This window comes from Diabrotica virgifera, chromosome 3, assembly GCF_917563875.1.
Source record: "Diabrotica virgifera virgifera chromosome 3, PGI_DIABVI_V3a".
NCBI classification, from domain to species: Eukaryota; Metazoa; Arthropoda; class Insecta; order Coleoptera; family Chrysomelidae; genus Diabrotica; species Diabrotica virgifera.
This window is the reverse complement of record NC_065445.1, coordinates 22,282,733-22,310,503: the sequence shown is the minus strand read 5'-3', so window position 1 is coordinate 22,310,503 and position 27,771 is coordinate 22,282,733. Positions and strand designations below refer to the sequence as shown.

At 32.6% G+C, this 27,771-nt stretch overlaps 1 protein-coding gene across 3 annotated transcripts in view; it reads right to left on the bottom strand.

The window, feature by feature from the left end:
- The window catches only part of LOC114325674 (fatty acid synthase), a 239,338-nt gene that overhangs the window by 174,693 nt on the left and 36,874 nt on the right, over positions 1–27,771 (bottom strand). For 2 of the 3 annotated variants that reach the window (XM_050646364.1, XM_050646363.1), the window contains 3 exons: positions 27,199–27,402; positions 21,914–22,194; positions 14,255–14,397 (listed from right to left, as the gene is read on the bottom strand). In XM_050646364.1, the coding sequence (XP_050502321.1) occupies positions 14,255–14,397; positions 21,914–22,194; positions 27,199–27,402 (628 nt within the window). Of the gene's footprint in view, positions 1–14,254; positions 14,398–21,913; positions 22,195–24,417; positions 24,616–27,198; positions 27,403–27,771 lie in introns of those variants that run through there. The other variant, XM_050646365.1, reaches the window with a different exon arrangement.

Here is a 27,771-nt window from a genome sequence, read left to right as displayed (position 1 = left end):
GAAATCTTTTTTACATTATTCGTCCAACACTACATGGAATACAATTTTTACGTACACCCAGCTCGACCAAAATGGCCGAGTTGGGCGTACAGAAGAAACTAACTGCGGTAACGCTTATGCATCTAAGTAACTCCTTTGTACAAGTTAGAATAGTGGGGAACATATCAAACGGTTTCTGCGTAAATTCTGGACTGAGACAGGGAGATCCGTTGTCAGCATTGTTGTTTAATCTGGCCTTAGAATATGTCATGCCAAAAATTTATCCAAAAATCAAACCAGACATAGCTACTCTGGGAGAGGCCAGATGGGAGAAGGTCTGTAGGACGGCCTAGAAAAAGGTGGAAAGATGCAGTCAGAGGAGATTTGGAGAAAATGGGAGTGAGACAATGGGAAATAGTGGCACAGGACCGACAAACATGGAAGGCAATAATAAACGCGGCAAAGACTCTCGAAGATTTATAACGGCATTGATGATGATGATGACTAAATATTTTTGACGCTAAATGTACAAAAAGGAACAGGTTTTTTGGATTACAATCAAGATTATCGTTGTAAAGACCAGCAGTTATCATCACGAATACGCAATGTACTGGACATACTTATTCAAAACAAAGTGAGCAAAAGATTTAAGCCAATAATTACAACATGATTCCCACAGCCTTAGCTCATGCCCCATATCATTCTCTCCCACGATTTTTGAAAAAAACTCACACTTTTTTGTCACGTAAAATTTGAAGTTTTCGACACGGAATTGGAATTCGGAATTTGGTACTTAAGCGAAATTACAATTCACGCTTAATATTAATTGCTATTCATTATTTTCGTACCGAAAAGCGGTTTCATGGCGATTGCTATCTACCTATACCGATTGCATTCACAGGAAAACTTTTAGAGAACTATTCGGCAGCAAATATGTATTCCTTGGGGATATTTTGTCCAAAAATATTGTAGGGATTATTTGTCCGGGATTTTTTGTAGGGATCTTTTGTCCGGGGATTATTTGTCCGGGGATTTTTTTGTCTGGGGATTTTTTGTCCAGGGATAATTTGTGGGGATTTTTTCCGGGATTATTTGTCCGAGGATTATTTGTCCTAGCTTCAATCCACAGGGTGCCAGGCGGTGTCGTCGTTGAAAAATTATTTAAACATTTTTTTAAACAAATTCACAAAAAAAAAAAAATTTCTTCGAACAAATTTGTTTTAGATAACTTGGGTCATTCTGAGTAAAAAAGGTCCCTTGTCATTTTTTTCTAAAATGGATTGTTGTCGAGTTATACGCGATTTAAGATTTGAAAAATGCGAAAATGGCCATATAACTCGACAACAATCAATTCTAGAGAAAAATCACAAGATACCTTATTTGCCCAAAATGACCCAAATTATCTAAAAAAAAAATTGTTTGAAGTAAAAAAATTATTTTTGTGAATTTGTTTTAAAAAAATGTTTAAACAATTTTTCGACCAAGGTATCGCCTGGAACCCTGTGGATTTGTTATAGGACCTTTTTTGAGTAAGTTTTTGCAAAGAAATCTAATCGAAATAATTTTGCTAACGTGGGCAACGATACAGCCTGGACTATAGCGGTAATTGGTAATAATTACAAACAACAGTTTTGTAATAAAATAATGACAAAAATTTCTTCAGAATGTTGAAGGAGAGGTTTTAAACTTTGATTTGGTGGCTTTTTGACTTTCATAATAATAATTTTTAATCGAGTTATTAAGCCTTAAAAATGGTAATTTTCGCATTTTTTAAATATTAAATTGCATATACCTAACTCGACAACAATCAATTTGAGTGAAAAATGACAAGAGACCTTTTTTACTCAGAATGACCCAACTACACAAATTGTTCGAAATGAAAAAAATATTTTGTGAATTTGTTTTAAAAAAATGTTTTACCAATTTTTCGTCCACGGCACCGCTTGGCACCCTGTGAATTTGTTATAAGGACCTCATTTTGAGTAAGTTTGTGCAAAAAATCGAATCGGAATAATTTCGCTAGCGGGGGCGACGATACAGTCCGGTCTAATTAGTTATTTGATAGGTATGCGATTTTCAAATATTGTCGATTCATCATTTGAGAGCCGCAGAATTGTTCGCTTATCGATGAGATAGAATTACCGCCCACACACTATTGCTCAACCAATGTGTTTGGAATTTTTTTATAAAAATAACAAACACCCAAGTTGGATAACAAACACCCAAGTTGGGTGTTTGTTATTTTTATAGCGGGATTTTTTATTTTAAGTTTATAGAAAGACTAATATCCAAACAAAATAAAACTGAACTATTTAATTTCTCAACTTTTATTTTAAAATTAATTTTTGCTTTTTTATTTTTTTTTGTAAATTGCACTTTTTGACCCTCTGTTTTGGACGGCGCCCGTGTGCATTGCAAACTTTGCACATATGGTAGCGAGGGCCCTGATTATAATACGAATATGTGTGCCAAATATCTCGACAAAATATTCAAAATTACAGCCGCAATCTTGGACCGCGTTTTCCGCACGCTACTGTTGCCTCTTTAAGCTGTGGGCGTGGAGAATTGGATGGGGATTGCTCAAGACAGAGAGGAATGGAGGCATGTTATCGATTATCGAGGCGTCTAAAACCCTCGAATGGTTGTAATGTTATGGATTAGTTATACAGTATGTCCCTGTAAGTTGTATCCATATGGAAAACTTTTTTATTATTAATTTTACAAAAAAAGTTATTCTTTATAAAAAGCTCTGCATGGTCCAAAACCTAAGATTTAACCATCAAATATCAAATTTTTTGAATATTATACGAGGTATGTCAGAAAGTTTGAATTTCACTCAAGAGTAAAGTAGCTTTATTTTTCGTAATATTGGAAATTGCTATTATGAAAAGTTGTTTGGAATTAACAACTATATTCTAGTATGCAATTACATCCTTCTAATTGGAAAAAAATTTTTTTTGAAAAATTATGGATAACTATCATTATTTTTTCAGTTATTTCAATTCTGATAACTCTTATTATTAATTTTACGAAAAAAAGTGATTCTTAATAAAAAGTTCTGGATGGTCTAAAATTTAAAATACAATGATCTTATATCAAATTTTATCAATTTTATACGAGGTATGTCAAAAAAGATAAATTTAGATCAAAGGTAAAGTACCTTTATAGTTCAGAATATTTCAATTAGATGGATGTAATTATATACTGAAACATAGTTTTTAATTCTAAATAACTTTTCATTATAACAATTTTCGATATTGTGAAAAATAAAGCTACTTTACTGAGTCAAATTCAAACTTTTTGACATACCTCGTATAAAATTGATAAAATTTGACAAAAGATGGTTGTATTTTACATTATAGTCAATGCAGAACTTTTTTTTAAGAATCACTTTTTTTAGTAAAATTAATAATAAAAGAGTTATCTGAATTAAAATAACTGAAAATAATGTTAGTTATCCATAATTTTTCAAAATAAATTTTTTTCAATTAGAAGGATGTAATTGCATACTAGAATACAGTTTTTAATTCCAAACAACTTTTCATAATAGCAATTTTCAATATTGTAAAAAATAAAGCTACTTTACTCTTGAGTGAAATTCAAACTTTTTGACATACCTCGTATAATATTCAAAAAATTTGATATCTGATGGTTAAATCTTAGGTTTTGGACCATGCAGAGCTTTTTAAGAAGAATAACTTTTTTTCGTAAAACTAATAATAAAAAAGTTTTCCATATGGATACCACTTACAGGGACATACTGTATATGTAGGTATAATTTAACAAAATAAAGTTTTATTTTGTTTTTTCTTTCGTTCGATTGTTCTGCTTATTGCCAGTTGATTTTGTTTAGGTTTAAGATTTACTGCCTTACTAATTAAACACTCGTATTTTAAGGTTATTCCGTATTTATATCTAGAATAGTTATCCTAAGTATAAGGTAGATATAATACGAAAATAATTTGTTACCAATAAACTCGGTATAAGTTAGTTATCAGTATTCCCACTTTATTCCGAAATAATAGTTTGGCAACGGCGCAATCTTCTACACAAATGCATAAAAAAACGATATATTGGGTGAAATATGTCAATTTTGATTTTTCTCTACAACTGACAAACCAAATCCGTAATTTTTATGGACTACCCGCAGTTGCTTTTTCCTTTATGAGTCGTATAAACAGGGACGCGCCGTCCATATGGGCAAGGTCGTGCGGCGCACGACGGCGCCGAGGCGTTAAAGGCGCCATTTGACTCTGCAAAGTTAAATAAATATGCAATTCAAACAAAAAATATTTTTTGAAGCAAAAAAAAACATTGAAAAAAATAACTTAGTCCACTCAATCCCAAACATTATATTACTATTGCGTTACGTATATTATTAACTATAGGTACCGATTTCTGTAGCTTCAGCCGAGAGATAATTTTCTAAACTAAAACTAATTAAAATGTTTATTTGAAAAACAACACATGTCCATTTTTCGAAAATTCGACTTTATGTATTATTCTCTTAGAATAGTAGTTTCTTTCTCCAGTTCACTTAGTTCACACTGCATAGAAAATTTTGATAGTTATAGAAAAACAACAGATGTCCATGCGTTTTTTTTTGGAAAAACAACACTTGTCCCATCTTAGTCAACGGTAAGTGTGAATGATCTTATCCTTAAATTTATCAGTTGTGTGCATTCTTTGATAGTAATAATAATAATATGATGTTTGTTTCTTTTGTATTAGAAATAGTTCAGCATGGCAGAAACTATACAACACAATACCTCTATATTTTCGAATATATTTTAGTAAGTTTGTACAATTATTTTGATATTCATATTCCTTTTAAAGCTGGGCAGTTTGTCTTGATTTGCCAAAATTTTCATTTTTGGACAAGTGTTGTTTTTCAAATAAACGCTTCAATTTCTTAAGATCTAGAATGGGTCAGGAGCGCCTAGAAAATAATTTGCTATTATTTCTACAGAATCTTTTTAAAGAACCTGAATAATGAAAATCTAATTAATGAATTTGTCAAAGGTAAAGCAAGAAAAGTTCAATTTCTATAAGAAATATCCGTTGGTTTTCGTCGTAATATATCTTTAGACCTTCTACCCTCTCGGGTGTAGGTATTGTTTTTCATCATATTAAGTGTACCTACTTGTTTAAAAAATCGCAATATAAGTATGTTTTATTTTGTTGATCTTCAGTTTTTTAAATAATTTTGTCTACAACCGTGTTAAAAATGCAATTTTTAGCACTCCATAGGAGCGTTAAAAATGCTACTTTAAAGCACTAGTGCTTTAAAATTTTTAAAATTGTCAAATTGTGAAACGTCAAAATATTTATATTTCATTTATTAACATTAATATTAATAGTACATCTTGCGCAATTTAAAAAAGGTGGTTTAAAAGGTTTTTTAAAATTTAATTTAAACTGTATTATTGCATTTTTAACACGTTTGTAGAAAAAAACTATTAAAATGTGTTAGAATATACAACAATAAAAGTAGATGTTATTCTATAGTTGTTATGATTTACGTATTGACAGTATAGGCAGTTTTGATGTAATATCAAGAAAATATAAAAATGGAATGTCAAGTTCAAGTAATTTTTTTTTGTATTTTCCTGTAATTGAGAATGAATAAATTATAATTGTTGATATATATGTTATAGTCAAAGCCCGAATTTCAGGCACTCCTAGGTTTGACTAGGCAATCCTCAGGTCTGACTGACGGTCTTAGTCAAAGCCCGAAATAAATTACAATTTCGGCCTTTGACTAGTCAAACCTAGGAGAGACTACGTTGGTCAGGCAAAAGTCGAAATTTAATTTAATAAAATCGGGGTTTGACTAGTCAAACCCCGATCAGCTATTAAAATGTCGTAATTTGTTCGATTAGGTTTAATTAAACGTCATTTTTTAATCTTAATGTTTAATATTTTTATATTGTAATTAAAATAAAAAAATTAGTGTTTATTCTCACATGTTGAGGCATTATGGCATTAAGAGTTGCACAATACGTTAGACCTTTTACATTTACATGGTTTTGAAGAGCACTTCTTATTTCAGTAGCATTTTATAAATCGTTTTCCTCCAAATTTAGAATCTTTTGTACTAATTTCTCTTACAGACAGAGACAGCTTAACATCTGGAACATCTTCGAAATTTCTCTTTGCATTCTCTTATTTGATTTCTTGAAAAAGTGTGTTTATTGTTCCGTATTTCGTACCAACTCTATATAAACCGTCAATTGTTTTATCTTTTATGCTACTCAAAATATTTCGAGCAAGCTCGAAATATTTCAAGCTCTTTGGCTGTATCAAAATTGGGGATAAGTATTGTTATAGTTTTTACGATCGAAATTGGAGGACATTTTTGAAGTTATACTTCTTTACCGGCGATAGAGGGTGATTTTTTTATATGTTAAAACCTATCAGCCCGGCGCATGCGCATTATAACTTTGTTCTGATTGGATGTTCAAATGACATGTCAAAAATTATCCGATATGGCAGCTGTGGTTTGGAGGTAAAGGTAAAGGTAAACAAATGTATAATATATTAGTTTTATTGTTGTGAGGACAGAAACAAAAAAGTTTATAATATTGTAGTGACTTTTAAATAGTTTTTAAAAGCAGCAGGTACGTAATAATTGTTAATGTATCATGGGTATAAACCTACCTATTTGATCTGCCAAAATACATAGTATGTAATACTTTTATTTATATAATTTGATTACCATCAAAATTTCTATCAATATTCACCTAATATATTGTTTTTTACTCTATGTTTTGTTGTATTTTTTCAATTCTAAATCATTTCAATTCAAAATTAAAATAATTTGATTAATTTTCAAAATATCAAAATATCACAAGTTTAATCCGTTTAGTTAGTCGATCTTCGTAAACAATGACACATAGTGTCCGTGGCTAAGTGGAGAAGGCGAATGAATTCCAATACCAACCGCTCTTATCAGCGCTGGTTCGAGTCCCAATAGAAACTTTCTTTTTTGTTTTTTTTTAATACATTTTATGATTGTAAGTATATTTATTATATAATTGTATTTTCAGAAAATACGTATTTAGTTAAAAAAAATTTCGACAATTAATGTTCAGACATCATTTGTGGCTTGTTTAATGTGTTTGTGTGTGTTTTATTCTTTTATTATTTTAATTTTTGGCACTGTTCTAATAAAAATGTTTGAGAAGTAGTAAGTATAGATTAGTTTAATATTTAAACAAAATATAAATAAAAAGTATATTAATTTCGTTTAAATCATATAATAGAAGTAAAACTTCTTACGTGCGTACAAAGTACACACACATTCTTTTTTTTTCACTTAATTGTTTCATAGCCTGAGCATGAAGACCTTCAATCGCATTTCTTTATTTATTTTAATCTTTTCCGTCTGTGCACAACGCATGTTCGAACGCCTGCCAAGGAGATACTCGAAATATTTTGGGTATCATACAAGATAAAGCAATAATTATTATTGACGGTTTATATAGAGTTGGTATGAAATACGGAACAATAAACACATTTTTTTTCAAGAAATCAAATAAGAGAATACAAAGAGAATTTTCCTAATTTCGAAGATGTTCCAGACGTTAAGCTGTATTTAAGAGAAATTAGTACAAAAGATTCTAAATTTGGAGGACAAGGATTTATAAAATACCACTGCAATAAGAAGTGCTCTTCAAAATTATGTAATTGTAAAAGGTCTAACCTATTGTGCAACTCTTAATACCATAATGCCTCAACATGCGAGAATAAACACTAATTTTTTTAGTTTAATTACAATATAAAAATAATAAACATTTCAATTAAAAAATGACGTTTTATTAAACCTAATCTAACAAATTACGACATTTTAATAGCTGACTAGTCAAACCCCGATTTCATAAAATTAAATTTCGACCTTTGTCTGACCAACTTAGTCTCTCCTAGGTTTGACTAGTCAAAGGCCGAAACTGTAATTTATTTCGGGCTTTGACTAAGACCGTCAGTCAGACCTGAGGATTGCCTAGTCAAACCTAGGAGTGCCTGAAATTCGGGCTTTGACTATAACATATATAAGACGTTTGTAGAAAAAATATTGTATGATATACGTGGTAAAAAGTACATTTTTAAGGCACTCATGTGAATTGCAGAATTCGCTTCGCTCATTCTGCAAACTTTCACATGCGTGCCTTAAAATTGTACTTTTAACACTTATATCATAAATAACTATTAAGTAATGTTTTATAACTTGAACATAGTTTTTATTCTGTTCTATTTTATTGTGCAATATAGTTTTAAAAAATTATTTTTAATAACTACTAGACTACTAGAAACAACAGAGATGAAAATACTTCGACGAATATCAGGCAAAAGTCTGTTGGATAGGGAGAGAAGCGAAAAGATAAGCAGATCATGCAATGTAGAAGACATAAAATGGATGGGTGACAAAATGGAAACAGGAGTGGAAGGAACACATTAGTAAAATGACAGAAGATAGGATAGTACGAATAGCACGAGATAAGTCACCAAATGGACGAACAGTTATTGGCAGACCAAGAAAAAGATGGTGCGATAATCTAAACAATTTAGGAGGCTAAAATTGAAGAAGAAACCTGCTTTAAAGTCTTCATACAATAAGGAAGAAGAATATATTATTTTTTATAAGTGTACTGTGTACTTATTGTTACCTTCAAAAAAAATCTGGGTTGATGTAGAAAACATTTCATAGTTTTCCACGTTGAATTGTGAAGGAGTGATGGATATTTCTACCCTGGTAATTTTGATAAAGGCGCTTATCAATATTTTGCACGACGGCGCCGAAGTTACTTGGCGCGTCCCTGCGTATAAACTCAAAAAATGTAGATTTTCACCACCAAATTTTACTTCATAATATTTTGATGGGCTATGGCCGTTGTATTTTCTGCTATATTTTAATAAATCGTTATTTCGTATGTTGTATGTTGAGTTTGAGTATTTCATAAAATGGCTCCGAATAAAAGAGAACGTTGCATTAAATGTTAAAGTGAAGAAAAAGTAAACAAATTGATTTATTTTACTTATAATTGCAATGTAATAATGTTAATTTCAGCATATTTTGAAGAATATTGTGAGATATTTTCTACATATTGTCATATTGTAGAAAATAAAGACCTTATTTTTCTTGTAGAGTGGAGGATAAGTCTCCTCCTCGCTAGTTCACAATAATAAAATCACCTATTAATTTTTATAAAAACCTTAGATCATCTTTATTAAACCGGATTTTTATTCTGCATTCTTTGTATATAAAGAAAAAAGAAGTACTTTGTTGACTTGTTTATAAACATATATTTTGACAACATAAAAATTTTGTGCAATGAAGGTAATAAATTCAAAACGACTTTTTTGGAAATGTTGTTCTGAAGCTATTTCCTTGTGGCATTTTTATAATTACGTATTTTTTATGGGAAATAAGCCACAATTTTACTAATAAATTCGAAACGTTAATAAATTCATTTTTTAGTAAAATTGTGGCTTATTTCCCATAAAAAATACGTAATTTTTTGGAAATGGTATCTATTATCAGAAGTGATCATAGTTTAAATAAAAGATCAGAAATTCAAAATTTAAGTAAAATTTATAATTACATCATTTCCTTATAATTTTAAATAATATTCATAGCACCATAAATATGTCACTTTTTTTTCACATGCTTTCTTTGAAAGTTTTCCTCTTTCGTGTATTTTCCATCATGTTAATTAAATTATCAACTTCCTCGTTAGCCGCAATACCTCTTAACATATTTTTTATTATATATCTACTCACAAAACAAATATATTTTTGTCTCCGATGACTTTGACAGTCATAGTATAGGTTATACCAGACTTAAACAAGGGTGTGGGTCGGTATAAACTTGGAGTAACACTGTTACTAATAAAACACTCGTATTCTAAGGTTATTCCGTATTTATATCTAGAATAGTTATCCTAAGTGTAAGGTAGATATATTACGAAAATAAGTAATAAAATTAGGTATAAATTCTTATACCAAGTATAACCTATAACTAAGTTATTCCATGTTTATTGGTAGTGATTTTGCCTATATCTGATTTATTCTCAGTATAACTTCTATACTTGGGTTATTAGTAACAGTGATTGAGTTTAGGTTTGGAGATATAACAATATGAATGATTTTTTGTTATTAAGTAAAAAATAAAATTGCTAAACGATTGAATTAAGTATATGCAGATGAGCTTGTTACTTAACTCCAAGGATATATGTAATAGTCATATTTACATACAATAATGCATATGCATGAGATAGGTCATGTTTCAATAAACAATCTTGTACATTGTACAATACCATATTAACTTTATTAACCATTTGTTGGATTCTGATTCTTTAAAACAGAAAACCAAATGGTCAGGCCTATTAATATCTATATATTTAGGAACGATTGCAAATAAATCCAATATGCATATCTTGAATAAAATTGTGCTTAAAGGTAAATCCTGGGGTAAACCTTTCGTTGCTAAAAACTAGTCCAAAACGTCACAATTATTGGATCTATTAAAATAGTTTCGGGACCACCACCATCGGCCGACTATGGTTTCTGCGTTTCAGCGTCTTCAGTGCCGCCTGTGGTGTATCCCGAAGCGAAAGTATTTAAAATTAATATTGATTATGGGAAAAGGGAAATTTAAATTTTGTGTCTTTACGTTATCATATTATTATGATGTTTTAATATCAATGGAGAAGGCAAGAACTGAATTGAAGGGGGACCGAGTTGTTGGCAGTTCCTGTACCTGTTCCGAACCCTGCCTGAATAGTTTTGAAAACAAGATTATGTTCTAAAAACCAATCTAATATATTTTGATAATAATTTCTAAAGTACACTTGAGAGCAAAATAATCGACTCACGTGCTGAATAGTTGTACACGTTCAATTTCCTAAACCTGTTGTCCGATTTGAGTGATTTATTAGTATGTTATAGCCTTATTATTTAAGAAAATCGATGTAATATTATTGTTGCTATACAGGTAAAGGTCATTTATACCGGGTGTAACAATCATACTGTGTTTTTTCTTAAAGTTCGGAACACCCTGTGGAGTATTCTAGCATATAAAAAATATTTAAATTAAAATTCAATTGTAGGCTAAGGCTTTATTAACATTTTCTTTTTTGACTCATTTGCTTATGTTGGATAATAAAAAAGTTAGGTACGTTTAAGAATAAAAACACCCTATGATTTTTACACCCGGTATAAAATGACCTTTACCTGTCTAGCAATAATAATATTACATCGATTTTCTTAAATAATAGACCAGGGCGGATCTGTAAAAATATTAGTACATTTGGACGTTGAGAGGTGACTCAAATTTTTTTGCAGAAATTGCTTGGAAATAACTCAAATAATAATATTTGAGTTATCCTCCCTTTCAAAAAGGTCCGGAACATTGTTTAAATAATCAAAATGTCAAAAAATGAAGGAAAAATTCGATTTTTTTCTTCCTTTTTTGATTACAACTTTGAGTATTCATTTCCGAGAAAAGTTGTATTGACATAAAAGTTTTGTAATTAAGTTTTCTACAATATAAAGTTGGTTGAAAATTTAAAAAATAGTCACCCTTGTTGCAAAATAGCAATAATTGGGAAAAAACTATACAAAAACAAGTATTGGCATTTTACGTTTTTTAACCATTTATGCTAAACTTAGGACCTTCAACTTTCACCCAGAAAAACTATATGATACATTTAACCAATATTCTAAATTTCATTAAGATCGGGTCAATATATTTTGCAAAATAAATTTTGCAATCCAGCTTTCGCAAAAAAAAATCATTTTTTCAAACTGTTACAGGACTGAAAAGAAAGCCGATACCAAGTTGAATTTGTTTTTGCTTATAGAAGTGTACTGTACCTTTCATTTGCAATTTGCAAAACTAAAATCGATTAACTACCACGGCGTCAGGAATTTTTTTAAATAAACATTAAGTATTGGTGTTGCGCGCAGGACACCGGATAGTTTGCTCTGATTGGGCATTCCAATGACCTTTGATAATTATTGATACATTTTAATTTTTATTACATTTCGATATAAATAAATAAATTTGTTTATTGCAAAATAAAAACACATACTCTATCCTTTAAAATAACACTTTTTTTAGCAAAAACTTTTTTTGTTCATATATTTGAACTTGAGAATAAAAGTTTATTATTTTTAAACATATGCAATTGTTAATACATTATTAATAATACATTAGATGAAGATTGGAAGAAATTTTGGTGGGTGAATCGAACACCGCTGTCCTGCGCGTAGCACCAATAATTAATGTTTATTTAAAAAAATTCCTGACGCCGTGATAGTTAATCGATTTTAATTTTGCAAATTGCACATGAAAGGTACAGTACACTTGTATATGCAAAAAAAATTTCAACTTGCTGTCTGCTTTATTTTCAGTCCTGTAACAGTTTGAAAAAATGAATTTTTTTTGCGAAAGCTGTATTGCAAAATTTATTTTGCAAAATCTATTTAACCGATCTTAATGAAATTTACAGTATTGTTTAACCGTATTATAATGTTTTTCTGGGTGAAAAATGAAGATTATAATTGTAGCATAAATGGTTGAAAAACGTAAAATGCGAATACTTGTCTTTGTATGGTTTTTTTCGCAATTATTGCTGTTTTGTAACAAGGCTGACTATTTTCTCAACTTTTAACTTATCCTATATTGTAGTAAATTTAATTACGCAACTTTTATGTCAGTACATATTTTCTCGAAAATGAATACTTTTAAAGTTATAATCAAAAAACGAAGGAAAAAATCGAATTTTTCCTTAATTTTTTGACATTTTAATTATTTAAACAATGTTCCGGACCTTTTTGAGAGGGAGGATAACTCAAATATTATTATATGAGTTATTTTTAAGCAATTTTTGCAAAAAAATTTGAGTCACCTCTCAACGTCCATCTCAAAACAGATGGGCCCTGGACTATAATAAGGCTGTAACATACTAAAAAAAATCACTCGAATCGGACAACAGGTTTAGGAAATTCGAGACTTCTAACGTGTACAATTCAGCAAGTGAGTCGATTATTTTGCTCTCAAGTGTATTTAGGATGAAACAATTGGTCTAAAACTATTCGGAAAAAGTGGGCCCTTCAAAGGTTTTAGGGTGTTAAGTGTTAAGAACATTAAATTTTTTCCATTCGCTAGATAAGGGTTCTCCTTTCTTCTTCTTCTTCTTCTTTTGGTGCCTATTCGTTTCGAATATTGGCGATCATTCTGGCTATAATTATTTTATTAACTGATGCTTTAAATAGATAGTTGTTGTTGTGGAGAACCATTTCAATCAATTCAATTGTAATCAGTTCAAACCGGTCGCTAAACACGTTCGTTCTTAAAGTCTTTCTATTATACAGAGAGGGGCTAAATTATGGAATAAATCCATTTTCTCTAAAACGGACGACTCTGGAGAAAAATCCCGAAACAAATCGATTTTTATTTTTAAATTACAATTTTTTTGGCATATATTTCATACTAGTGACGTCATCCAACTGAGCGTGATGACGTAATCGATGATTGTTTTAAATAGGAATAGGGGTTGTGTGGCACCTCATTTGAAAGGGTGTTCAATTCTCTATTCAGTAATATAAACAACAATATCATTATTTATACAGGGTGGCCAAAATTAAATTAATTGACGCAAAAAGAAGAATGTATGTAATTTATTTAACTCAAAATACATTGTAATGCTGTCAGTAAATAGAAAAAAAAATGTTTATTTCACAAATAAATATTTCTTTTCGCTTAAATTAAATCACAAACAGCCTCCAACCTACCTCTTGTCAGTTTGAACATTTAAGTTAAGCGAAAAGCAATGTTTATTTGCCAAATATACATTTTTCTCTATTTTCTGACAGCAATTGCAAGTATTTTGAGTTAAATAAATTGCATACATTCTTCTTCTTTCATCAATTAATTTAATTCAAAAATTACTTTTTTGGCCACCGTGTATGTTTATACAATGTGGTGTTTTATATTACTGAATAGAGAATTGTACACCCTTTCAAACGAGGTGCCACACGACCCCTATTCATATTTAAAAAAAAATCATCGATTACGTCATCACGCTCAGATAGATGATGTCACTGGTATTAAATATATGCCAAAAAATTGTAATTTAGAAATAAAAATCGACCTGTTTCGGGATTTTTCTCCAAAGTCGTCCATTTTAGAGAAAATGAATTTATTCCATAATTTAGCCCCTCCCTGTATATCTTACTTACACTATACCAATACACATAAATTAATACTTACTTTTGTTATTGAACATAAACCCGACGAAGGTTCAGAATGACCAAGGTTCGATTTAACAGAACCAATAAGAAGAGGATCTGTTCTGCATTTGGCAAGGACATCGTCAATCGCTCCACTTTCTTCTGGATCACCAACAAATGTACCTAAAAGATTTTAAAATACAATAAAATTATGTAATTTTAATTATGCACTATACATATATACAAATACATGAATACCTATACAGGGTGTTTGGTAAAGAATGGGCCATAGCTTAACCTCAGATTCCTGAGGTAAAATAGGCCAATTTAAGCTAACTTACCTTAGTAAAAAGTTTATAATAACCGAGATACAGGGTGTCAAAATTAAACTTTTTTTTTATTTATTATTGAATATTTCCTGACAAGTATGAGATAACAACATGAAATTTGGTATGCGGGGGTTTATTGGGTCGAGAAAATTAATTTCCTACCAAAAATTATATATTGCCCAGAGGGCACCACATACGCCTTTCAGCACTCATTTATTACGTTCAATTTTTTTTATCCCTCACTCTGTATAATTTTGACATTAAAATCTCTATTCTCCTATTAGTTTTACTTAAAAAAGGTATACTTCTTTTATCTCCCTAAACTCAACTGTTCTCGAGATAAACGCATTTTAAATCTGCGATACACCATCATTTTTAGCATATCATTGTAGTTACACCCGAAAAATAACTTAAAACCATAATAATTGTGCCAGTTCTCAAATTTATGTCATTGCATCGCAAATTCCATTTGAAGAAATTTGCGATACATTTTTGGATAATTTTATGGTTTTAAGTTATTTTTCGGGTGTAACTACAATAATATTATGCTAAAAATGATGGTGTATCGCAGATTTAAAATGCGTTTATCTCGAAAACGGTTGAGTTTAGGGGGATGAAAGAAGTATACCTTTTTAAGTAAAACTAATATGAGAATAAAAATTTTAATGTTAAAATTATACAGAGTGAGGGATAACAAAAATTGAACGTAATAAATGAGTGCTGAAAGGCGTATGTGACGCCCTCTAGGCAATACATAATTTTTGGTAAGGAATTTAGTTTTCTCGACACAAAAAACCCTCACATAGCAAATTTCATGTTGTTATCTCATACCTTGCAGGAAATAATCAATAATAAATAAAAAAAAGTTTAACTTTGATTATAAACTTTGTACTAAGGTAAGTTAGCTTAAATCGGCCTATTTTAACCTCAGGAACCTGAGGTTAAGCTATGGCCCATTCTTTACCAAACACCCTGTATAAAGAAAAACAATCCTAGTAAAAACCCACTGGACCAACGGCAATGGGAGTATCAAGCAAGGAAATCAGGTGAAGCCTGATCTTCACATCTGAAGTCTGAAGGCTGAAGCCTGATACAATCTGGTGTCGGAACTCGCAAGAAGTTTACACTAGAAAGAAGTCGCTCTTGTTGTATTTTTAGACATAGAAGGTAAATTTTTGATAATACCTTGTATCGCTTAGAGGCTATCACAGATCTACCTCCGCTGGAATCATATTCCTGGGGTATCCTTTATGGTCAGCCTTATATTTAAAGCAAACACTACTTGGAGATTGAATTATATATTGCATAGCCATACCAATACTAAGTACTGGGATTATACTTGAGGAATCCATCTTTATGATGAACTCAAATATGATGACACCAGAACTAACCTTCACTGAGAAGATTAACACTACTTTACCATCTAGAAAACAAAAACTCCTTAATATTAATGTAGACTTATTACGGTTCACTCTTAGATCTAAAGCTGCCCGTGGTGCTGGATCAGGAATCTTTGGGCAGACATGTAATAAATCTTTTAGCCTAGGTCAATATTCAACTGTGTTTCAGGCTGAAGTTTTTACTTTGGTGGCCTGAATTGATAACATTACAGATGGAAACCCCAAAGTAAAGACAATCATCATTTCTGCAGATAGCCAAGCGGCTATTCTTGCAGCAAAGATCTTCAAGAGTCATCAAATCAAAACTGGCGAGGAACGGCAAAGATCTCCTCAACAACCTGGCTTAAAGTGTCTTTAATATGGGTGCCGGGTCATGAAGAGGTGCATGGAAATGAACGAGCAGATCTGTTCGAAAAACCATACTCGAGAGAATCCTTTGTAGGCCCAGAATCATTCTGTGGCATCACTAAAGATGCTACAAAAACGAGGTTCAGAGGATCTAGGCTTTTTGTACTTTTATACCTTAATATTTATGCACTCCCTTTGCTTTATTTATACCAAGGACAACAACTACTGATAAGTGAAAATCCATAACATCTCAAACATCCCCAAAATCACCGAGAGAATAAACTCTCTGAACAGGAACTTCACAATCAAAGTAATCAACGGCCCCCCCTCCGACACACAAGAATCTCTCAAATGTTCCTGTTCATCTTCCGGCCACGTACTCTGCCGAACGCCCAAACACAAAAAGATTCATTTACCGTCCGCTCTAATGCAAACATGCATTGACGAACTCCCGGTAGAGTACGAAAACATCCTTGAGGCTACTCCGTTAGCCTTCCGTACCCACCTATAACATATCCTCTTCCCTACCCCGAACAGGGAGAAGTTGGTTTTTTGCGGTTTTCCAACTTCATTGCACAATTATACCTGTTCGTCCCAAGAAAATAGCCGTAACTATTTTCTCCACTCGAACGCTCACTGTCCACGCTACGCTCAAAAGCCACCTCCTGACCGCCCACGAGGGACGCAGGCTCGCCTGTCGTTGTACAATGGTTTCTAGGGAGACTGGTCGAGAGCAAAGCACGGACAGTACACGTAAATGTCTATGGAACCAACAACAATCCATCAAAACTTTCTTCTCTGTTGACTTTTAGCCTTCTGGACACCACCGTCCGGCATAACCAAGGAAAAACACCAGGACACGACAATTGCCCCAGTGTGTTTTTCGGACTGTTTGCTTTTGCTGCCACACAATACATTCACGACAAACCCTGAAGAGGACAAAATCCTAAACGGGGACGCACATTGAACGCATTTCTTCTTAGCAATTATCTAGACAAGCAAATCAAACAATGTGGCTGGCTGGCTGATAAGTGAAACTTTAACATCAAAACTTATATTGTACTTTATCGTACTACATACGTAGTATAGTATAATAGATAAAGTTATAGGATCGTGCAAAATTTTTTTTTTCAGATTTCACTCTTTTTCGACGTTTTTAGTCCCCCTGAGTCTAAAAAGCAAATAAAAAAACATGTCGGAAGTATGTGCGTACGTATGTACGTGTATGTCGCCACCGCCCAGCAAAAACTACCGGACCGATTTCGATGAAATTCGGTATGAGTAAGTTTAAGAGAATTTTGTCGAGAAAATAAGCTTTTAAAAAAACCTTCTCAAAGGGGGGCCGAAATAGGGGGTTTATTTAGGGCCCATTTTTGCAAATTTTGTCCGAAACGAATGAAATTTAACTCAGAGTTAGCTCATAGATAGGTAATTAAGATAAGTTTAATTTGAAAAAGTCGTTATATAGCATGGGGCTATAAAAAGAATATTATCGTTTTTCAGAAAAAGTTATGGGTTACCTATATTTAAGGGGTCAAAATTTGACATAACTTTGAACTAGATTTTCTCAAAAATGGCTCCAAGGAATTTGTTTATTTTTTAATATATTTTTGATATCCTATCGGTAAATTGAATGACATTAGACAGATTCCTTAACTCCTCAAAGGAGGGGAGTTATGAATTTTCAATAAAAAAATATTCGAGTGCCCGTAACTTCCTTTGTAATAGAAACTAAAATTTAAACTTTTGCAGACATATATCGTACTTTATTATCTATTATCACAATAAATTTTACCCAAAATGTGGCTTCCAGTTGAACCGGAAATGAAAAAAAATCTTAATTTTTTTAGATACGCCCTATATTTTTTTACATATTTTGAAAGAATGCAAAGTTACCTTTCCAATGACATAAAACCTGTTGCTGTAGATCAAAAACTCGAAAAGTTACAGTAAATAGAAATTTTGCTATAATCTTGTAGTCTAAGAGCTAGTGAACCCTCCGACTAACGGTCGTCCTGTAAGGCTTAAAATTTTTCTAGTGATAATTCATAGCACACCAAGGCTAAAATCCATGACCTGGCAGGCCTCAGTGGTGCACTTGTATCTACCAGGTGAATTGAAAAGTGCAAATTTAGGGGGTAAAATAAACTTTCTCCTGTAAGGTTTAAATTTAAGTATGTGTTTAAGACCTTGCCAGGCGAGGGGAAAGATTATGGGTTTTTCCTAAAATTATTCTTTTTGCATCGAACAATTTTTTTTAGGTTTTTTGAATCATTCCAAATAGAAAACGTCTTTAGCGATTTTTCTCTTAAGTTAATAGTTTTTGTTATATAAGCGATTGAAAATTTTGAAAATTGCGAAATCGGCCATTTTTAACCCTAAATCGGACATTTATCTAAAAATTTCAATGTTGCAAGATACGTGGATATTCTTTAAACATTGATTGATGAAATCCCGAAGAGTTTTTTGCAATAAAATATCGAAAACCCCTTTGTTTTTTTAATTGCTAATCAAGCGGGTGTGACACTGTAGTATAAGTGAGGACGCTTGAGTTTGCATAAATTCAGTATCTCGAGAATAGACAAATTTCAAGAGAAATCCTCAGACAGGTCGATTTTTATTTTTAAATTAGGACTTTTTGGCATATATATATAATACTAGTGACGTCATCCATCTGAGCGTGATGACGTAATCGATGATTTTTTTAAATGAGAGTAGGGGTTGTGTGATAGCTCATTTAAAAGGATATTGAATTTTCTATTCACTTATATAAATATTAACATAATTATTTATACAGAGTGTACAAAAAAATGTTTTTTTTTAAATTAACTTTGATTAAATTTGACAAATAGAAGAAAAAATTTTTTTTGTACACCCTGTATAAATAATTATGTTAATGTTTATATTACTGAATAGAGAATTCAATAACCTTTCAAATGAGCTATCACACAACCCCTACTCTTATTTAAAAAAATCATCGATTACGTCATCACGCCCAGATGGATGACTTCACTAGTATTATATAGATGCCAAAAAGTCCGAACTCAAAAATAAAAATCGACCTGTCTGATTATTTCTCTTGAAATTTGCCCATTCTCGAGATAATGAATTTATGCAAACTCAAACGTCCTCACTTATACTACAGTGTCGCACCCGCTTGATTAGCAATTAAAAAAACAAAGGGGTTTTCGATATGTTATTGCAAAAAACTCTTCGGGATTTCATCAATAAATGTTTAAAGAATATCTACGTACCTTGGCAACATTGAAATTTTTAGATAAATGTCCGATTTAAGGTTAAAAATTGCCGATTTCGCAATTTTCAAAATTTTCAATCGCTTATATAACAAAAACTATTAACTTAAGAGAAAAATCGCTAAAGACGTTTTCTGTTTGGAATGATTCAAAAAACCTAAAAAAATTTGTCCGATGCAAAAAGAATAATTTTATAAAAAACCCCTAATCTTTCCCCTCGCCTGGCAAGGTCTTATACTCTTCAGAATCGCCTGTCATTGTACACATCTCTTCTAAATGACTTACTCAAACACATACTTAAATTTAAACCTTACAGGAGAAAGTTTCTTTTACCCCCTAAATTTGCACTTTTCTTTTCACCTGGTAGATACACGTGCACCGCTGAGGCCTGCCAGGTCATGGTTTTTAGCCTTGGTGTGCTATGAATTATCACTAGAAAAATTTCTAGCCTTACAGGACGACCGTTAGTCGGAGGGTTCACTAGCTCTTAGACTATTGTGTGTGTCCTCTCTCACGCGATCATAGCAGAGCATTATTATAGGGCAGTCAATGAGGGTATTTGGCTCCGAATTCCATCCTACTATATCGATGTACTTGATATTTTCACAGTAAGTAGGGAATAGCTCAAGAAACAAAATCTATCCTATATACTATGTCGCTTTTATCTTGGGGCGGTTCCCACCCCTTCAAGGGGGTGGAAAATTTGTTGGTAAAAATAAGCACGGAAGTGGCTAGAAAACCTATTTCTAAGCAAAAACTGGTCTATTCTTTTTTTTTGAGAACTCAATAGTTTTTGAGTTATGCGCAATTGAAAATTGGCCATTTTCATTGAAAAATGACACCTTTTCGGACGGTTTTTGTGAATACCTTAAAAACTATGCATAGAACTAAAAACACTATATAAAACATTTTTTAGATTATAAATAACAAAGAGATTCGTTCCTTCGTAAATATTCTATTTATAATACAAAAAGAGATATGGTAGGTGAAAAGAGTTTGTTTTTTGGTGCATGCTCAAATTGGTGTATTCAACTTGAAATAACAGAGGAACGGTGGGTTTTAGGTGTATAATAATGCTACCAACGTCTTTTGTAGTGTTTGAAAAGGCATTTAAAACGATTACCAATAAATGCTGGTTACATTCAAACTAAGCGAGATATGGTGCAAAAAATATATGACTAATGTACTTTAAGGAAAAATGAAAAGTGCATTCATTTAACCCCTCATCGACCAGAATTTAAATGCATTGTTTTTTTCTGCAATACCTTTTAATATAGTGTTATTTCTACTTTCAAAAACTTGAACGGGTTTAAAATGAATGGTTTTTGTAAAAAATATGATCAAATTATAGAATGCATTTTTAAATTTTCTTATAAATCTTCGTTTTTCTCCATGTAATTCGAAAATAAAAATGTTCCACCCCCGAGAAGTGGTGGGAACCGCCCCATGATAAAAGCGCCATATTATATAGGATAGACTTTGAATCAGGAGATTGGGCTACTCCCAAAATTTCATTAAAATCCATGCAGTAGGATAGAATTCGGAGGTAATATCTTGTTCTTAATCTCGCGCATTGACTGGCGTAATAGAAATAGAATGAAATGCAAATATTGTAAACTATTAATTTCTCAGAAAAATGAACTAATTTAAAATGAAAGTATGACTATAATATTCTATTGATTTATGCAATAATCTATACATCTATAGTGTGTCCCCGAAATATGGCATCGAACATTTTCTCAAATGCAATAATTAATGATGCGTAGAACCATAAAATATTTTTAAGGATACAAGGTGTTTCTAAAATATCAAAATAACGAGTAACTTTGATATTTTTATAGAATGCCAGTATCTAGTACGATAACGATAATAGATCGGTAGGATAAAGTTCTTGGGTGGCTCTTCCGTCCAGCGTTTTTATTATATATATTGTATATATTTTTTGCATGTGATAAATATGTGACACAAAGAAATCTGTTGAATATGCAGCTATTGCAAGAAAACATTTATCACCCATATAATCTGATGAACTTACTAGCTTTGAACAAACCGTCAATCTTTAGGATTCTTCTAAATTATGTTGAAAGTCGTGAAAATTGAAACTTTAGATTAGGCCTAGCTTTGCTACCTTTGCCTTATCTCCCTGGCAATAATACCCCGTATCCCTACATAGTCTGTGGTTAGTCACCCTGAACGACCTGGATGCTAAAATTTTTTTCCCTTCCCTACCCTTGATTGTTCGATTTGATTCGTAATGGTCTTGGTGTATGGTAGGTTTGGTTAGGCGTTGATTTTAAGAAGTATTGCTGGCCAAATAAGCGCAGTTCCCAAAGGTCATAAAAGACAAAAAAAAAACATCAAAACTTACCTGTTCCGTGCGCTTCAATGAAGCTGAGATCAGCTGGACTAATTCCGCAATCACTGTAAACCTCTCTCATTAGTTGCCGTTGTGCTTCACCAGATGGATACGTTATCCCTGCTTCCTTATACCCATCACAATTTGTTTTTACGTAAACGAGATCTGCATATTTTCTTTTAGCGTCTTTACTCTTCTGGAGGATTATCACAGATACAGTCTCAGCTCTAGCGTATCCGTTCCCAGTTTTGTCAAAAACTTTACATGAGCCATCATGACTTAAAACTCCTAACCTGAAATTAATTTTAAAATGTTATAAGATGAGGAAATTTCTGAGTAACTAAAGACTCAATCCGCAAATGCGATATCTTCTTCTTCTTTTTTTTTTGTATAGACACGACTCCGTCTATTTTTTCAATGTGCGTCTAGTAAGTTGTTCCATCGTTTTCGTGTTCTTCGGCTTCTTATTTGTTGTCATTCGGCTTATGTGGTCATTCCGTTCTACTCTTCTGTTTCTTACCCGTTTATTAATATTCTCCACCTTGTATCTCCGTTGTATACCTTCTGTATTTCTAGCTCTATCCCATAGTATCTTACCATCGGTTTTTCGAAGGGTTTTCATCTCCGCTGTTTCGAAGAATCTTTTTGTCCTCTCTGTGTCAGGTTGTGTTTCCCGGTCATATTACCCGGTCATATTACCCGTATGCACGCCAATAGTGAATAGAAAATTATTACAATTGGATATAGTAATTGAGTCAATACTCGCAATCTTTAGTTTGTATTTTTTTATTAGTTGTTATATAATCATGGGGCAACCGGTTTCGAGTCTTACAATATATGACTCATCATCAGGCCCAGTACAAAAAGTCTTCTCAATACAAACTACAAGATAACAGCCATATAAACTGTTCCACAGCTGAAGATGTACCTGGAAGTCACCAGCCCCATAAGAAGAGTTGACCAATCAAACAGCCCTTAGTCTCTTAAATTGTTAGTTTAGTGCAATTTGGAATTTTACAAGAAATTTTTTTTACTGTGTTCCCAGTGGTGTGTGTTATTTATCTTAAACAGTTGTTCTTGTCCAATTTAGCAGTTGTTTTCATGTTTTATATAGAAAAAATGTAAAAACATTTAATAATTATTAAAATAATGGGACATCATACACAAAATTTCACATGCACAAAATTTAAAAATTGTTTTTTTATAAATTTAATAAAAAAAACAATTTTTAAATTTTGTGCATGTGAAATTTCGTGTGTGATGTCCCATTATTTTAATAATTATTAAATGTTTTTACATTTTTTCTATATATAACATAAAAACAACTGCTAAATTGGACAAGAACAACTGTTTAAGATAAATAACACACACCACTGGGAACACAGTAAAAAAATTTCTTGCAAAATTCCAAATTGCACTAAACTAACAATTTAAGAGACTAAGGGCTGTTTGGTTGGTCAACTCTTCTTATGGGGCTGGTGACTTCCAGGTACATCTTTAGCTGTGGAACAGTTTCTATGGCTGTTATCTTGTAGTTTGTATTGAGAAAACTTTTTGTACTGGGTCTGATGATGAGTCATATATTGTAAGACTCGAAACCGGTTGCCCCATGATTATATAACAACTAATAAAAAAATACAAACTAAAGATTGCGAGTATTGACTCAATTACTATATCCAATTGTATAATGGACTCACATTGGCAATCCTTTCATCATTTAGAAAATTATTAATTGTATGCCAAAAAATGCGCAATATCTACCTCTTAAAACCTACCAAATTTCATTTGCATATCGCAACCGGTTTTAGAGTAATAAATAAATCGTCAGTTTGTAAGAAAAAAATCAACATTCCGTATCTAGGAAACGAAGCATTTGCGGACATATGACTATAAAGCAAACGGTCATTAATTTTTCATGCAGAATTACTCCTTAAAGTTTGTCGCACTTAATTAGAAACACCCTGTATTGATGAAGAACGTTGCTCCTTGTTAAAGTACCTAACTTTTTTATTATCCAACATAAGCTAATGAATCAAAAAGCATAATATTAGGAAAGCATAAGGCTACAGTTGAGATTTAATTTTAATATTTTATATATGCAAGAATATTCCACAGAGTGTTCCAAACTTTGAGGAAAAAACACACTATCATTGTTACACCCGGTATACAATGACACTTATCTGTTTAGCAACAATATTATTACGTCGGTATTCTTAAAGAATAAAGCTATATCACATTAAAAAGATCACTAAAATCGGACAACAGGTTTAGGAAATACAAGGCATCAAAAATGTCCCATTTTTAAGGTGGTGCGTTAATTTTGGCGCTTAGTGTATATAAAATAGATTTGTACTAAAACCTATGCAATTTAAATAAGAAAGGTAAGGAAAACGGAAATATAAAGGAAATCCTGTGGAGGTAGGGAAGACTTTAGGAGAGGAAGCGGTTGATATTTCGTGGCAGATGATGGGTAGGATAATGCGGTATATAAAATTGTAAAAATACATATTAGTTACCTTGCAAATTGTAGAGAAACAAAAGGATGTACAGTCATATTGGCTCCACCTACAACAGCAGTATCTACTAATCCTAGTCTTAAATCTCTGTATGCAGATTCTAAAGCAAACAACGAACTGCTACAAGCGGTATCTGCTATAAGTGAAGGGCCCTTAAGCTTCAAGAAATAACTTATCCTTTGAGCAAGAGACGATCGTATATATATAATGTTCTTGAACTCCTAAGTGGAGCATAGAGCTTCAGTGAAAACGCGCCATCGGGTTCTATTTTGCGCTAGGGCCTTCACCTCATTCCAAGACTTTCCTTGACTTCTTATCTCGTCCATGATGGATCTTCTCCAAGTTTGTGCTGGGCGACCTCTTTTTCTCTTTCCTTGGGGATTCCACTCTAGGGCATTTTTTGCAATACTGGAACTATCTTTTCGGAATGTGTGACCTATCCACCCCCACTTTCTGTATTTTATTTCATTTTCTACCCTCTTTTGTTGGGTCAGGTGTAGCAGATCTTCGTTTCTGATGATGTTTGGCCAGAAAATATGAACAATTCTTCGTAGACATTTGTTAAAAAAGACCTGCAATTTGTCTGTAAGATATTTTGTCACTTTCCAGGTTGCACATCCATAAAGTAGAACAGACATAACATTTGACTGGATTATTCGGATCTGTGTCCTTGTAGTATATTCTCCAGACCTCCAAACAGGGTTAAGCATGCTGAAAGCTTGTTGAGCTTTTCGTATCCTCATACGAATATCGTCTTCTGTACCTCCGCTTTCTGTTATGACACTTCCAAGGTACGTGAAGTTCTCCACATTTTCAATCTGCTTGTTGTCGATATTAAATAGCGTGTTGTTCCTTGCATTTATTCTCATCGACTTGGTTTTACCAATATTGATTTTTAAACCTATTTTATTGGCCTCAGTGGATAGTGTTTCCAATTGGCCGGCCACATCCTGGAACCTTTGTCCTAACAGGCAGATATCATCGGCGTATTCCAGATCACTTAGGCGTGTGGTTAACGTCCATTGTATCCCTTTTGTGTCGAAGTCTAGTTTGGAGAGAACATAGTCCAGAGCTATGTTAAACAGAAACGGAGAAAGCACACATCCCTGTCTGACTCCAGTAAGTACGTCAAATTCGTCACTGTTGACCCCATTGTGTGTCACGCTGCACGTCGCCTCAGTGTACAGTGACTTTATAATGGAAATTATTTTATGAGGAATGTTTCTTAGCTCTAAAATTTTCCATATAGCAGCATGAGGCAGGCTGTCAAAGGCACGTTCGAAATCGACAAAGACCATGTATAGAGGTGTGTTCCATTCAACCGATTGTTCCATTATTACCCTCACTGTATTAATGTGATCTATGCAGGAAGATTCTGGTCTAAAACCTGCTTGATTCGCTCGAAATTCAACCTTGTTTGTTAATCTTTTATGTATGATAATCGTAAAAATTTTATTTATGACGGTAAGCAAGGTTATTCCTCTCCAATTTTTGCACAGTGTGAGGTTGCCCTTTTTTGGAAGCTTAATAATATTACCTTTTTTCCAGCCCGCTGGAATGCGGTTTGTTTCCCACACCTCTCGGATGATGGGGAGCAAAAGTTCAGCGGTTAGATGCGGGTCAGTTTTAAGTAGTTCGGCAGCAATGTTATCGATTCCCGGGGACCTGTTATTTCTCAGAGATTTGATAGCTGTTATTATCTCCATTTTGGAAGGGGACTCGCAAGATATATGCAAGTCTACATTCTGCGGGTTTTCGACAATTTCATCCGCGTTATCCCTGGGCGTGCCTAGCATCTCCTGAAAGTGCTCTTTCCATCTCTCTACTTGGTCATCCGTTGTAGTAAGTAATTCACCTGTCTTGGATCTTACAATGTTCGAACAGTTGGGCCCATTTTTTGTTAATCGTCTGGTAATTTGGTACAGCTCTCTAGTCCTGTTGTGTTGTGCAGCTGTTTCTGCTTGTTTTGCCAGTTCTTCAGCCCACCTTCTTTTGTCTCTTCTTGCATTCCTTTTAACTGCTTTATTTAGTATTTCGTATTCTTGTTGTCGGTTCGTTCTTTCTTCTACAGTTCTTGCTTGCAAGATATCTTTTTTTCGTACATCCTAGATACATTCCGTATCTAGGAAACGAAGCATTTGCGGACATATGTCTATAAAGCAAACGGTCATTAATTTTTCATGCAGAATTACTCCTTAAAGTTTGTCGCACTTAATTAGAAACACCCTGTATTGATGAAGAACGTTGCTCCTTGTTAAAGTACCTAACTTTTTTATTATCCAACATAAGCTAATGAATCAAAAAGCATAATATTAGGAAAGCATAAGGCTACAGTTGAGATTTAATTTTAATATTTTATATACGCAAGAATATTCCACAGAGTGTTCCAAACTTTGAGGAAAAAACACACTATCATTGTTACACCCGGTGTACAATGACACTTATCTGTTTAGCAACAATATTATTACCTCGGTATTCTTAAAGAATAAAGCTATAACATATTAAAAAAATCACTAAAATCGGACAACAGGTTTAGGAAATACAAGGCATCAAAAATGTCCCATTTTTAAGGTGGTGCGTTAATTTTGGTGCTTAGTGTATATAAAATAGATTTGTACTAAAACCTATGCAATTTAAATAAGAAAGGTAAGGAAAACGGGAATATAAAGGAAATCCTGTGGAGGTAGGGAAGACTTTAGGAGAGGAAGCGGTTGATATTTCGTGGCAGATGATGGGTAGGATAATGCGGTATATAAAATTGTAAAAATACATATTAGTTACCTTGCAAATTGTAGAGAAACAAAAGGATGTAAAGTCATATTGGCTCCACCTACAACAGCAGTATCTACTAATCCTAGTCTTAAATCTCTGTATGCAGATTCTAAAGCAAACAACGAACTGCTACAAGCGGTATCTGCTATAAGTGAAGGGCCCTTAAGCTTCAAGAAATAACTTATCCTTTGAGCAAGAGACGATCGTATACATCTAGAAAATATTATTTTTAATAATGAAAGAACAATCATCTTTACTCCACCATAAATTCAATTTTTGATATTTATTTACCGATCCCATCCACTGAGTTAGTAAAGAAATTTTTATCATATTCCGCAAAAAAAATTTACAACCATCTCCCTTTACAACTAGTCCGTTCTTTAACGGTAAAATATTGCAAAACCTCTAAATTTTAAAGAACCGCTTGGATTGACATGAAATTTGGCATACACATAGCTAACAAGTCAAAGAAAAAAAGTGATATTGTGCCGATATGTGCTTTTGCCCTGGGGGTGGTTTTCACCCCTCTTGGGGGTGAAAAAATATTCGTCCAAAGAAAGTCAGGAAATGGATAAACTGGCT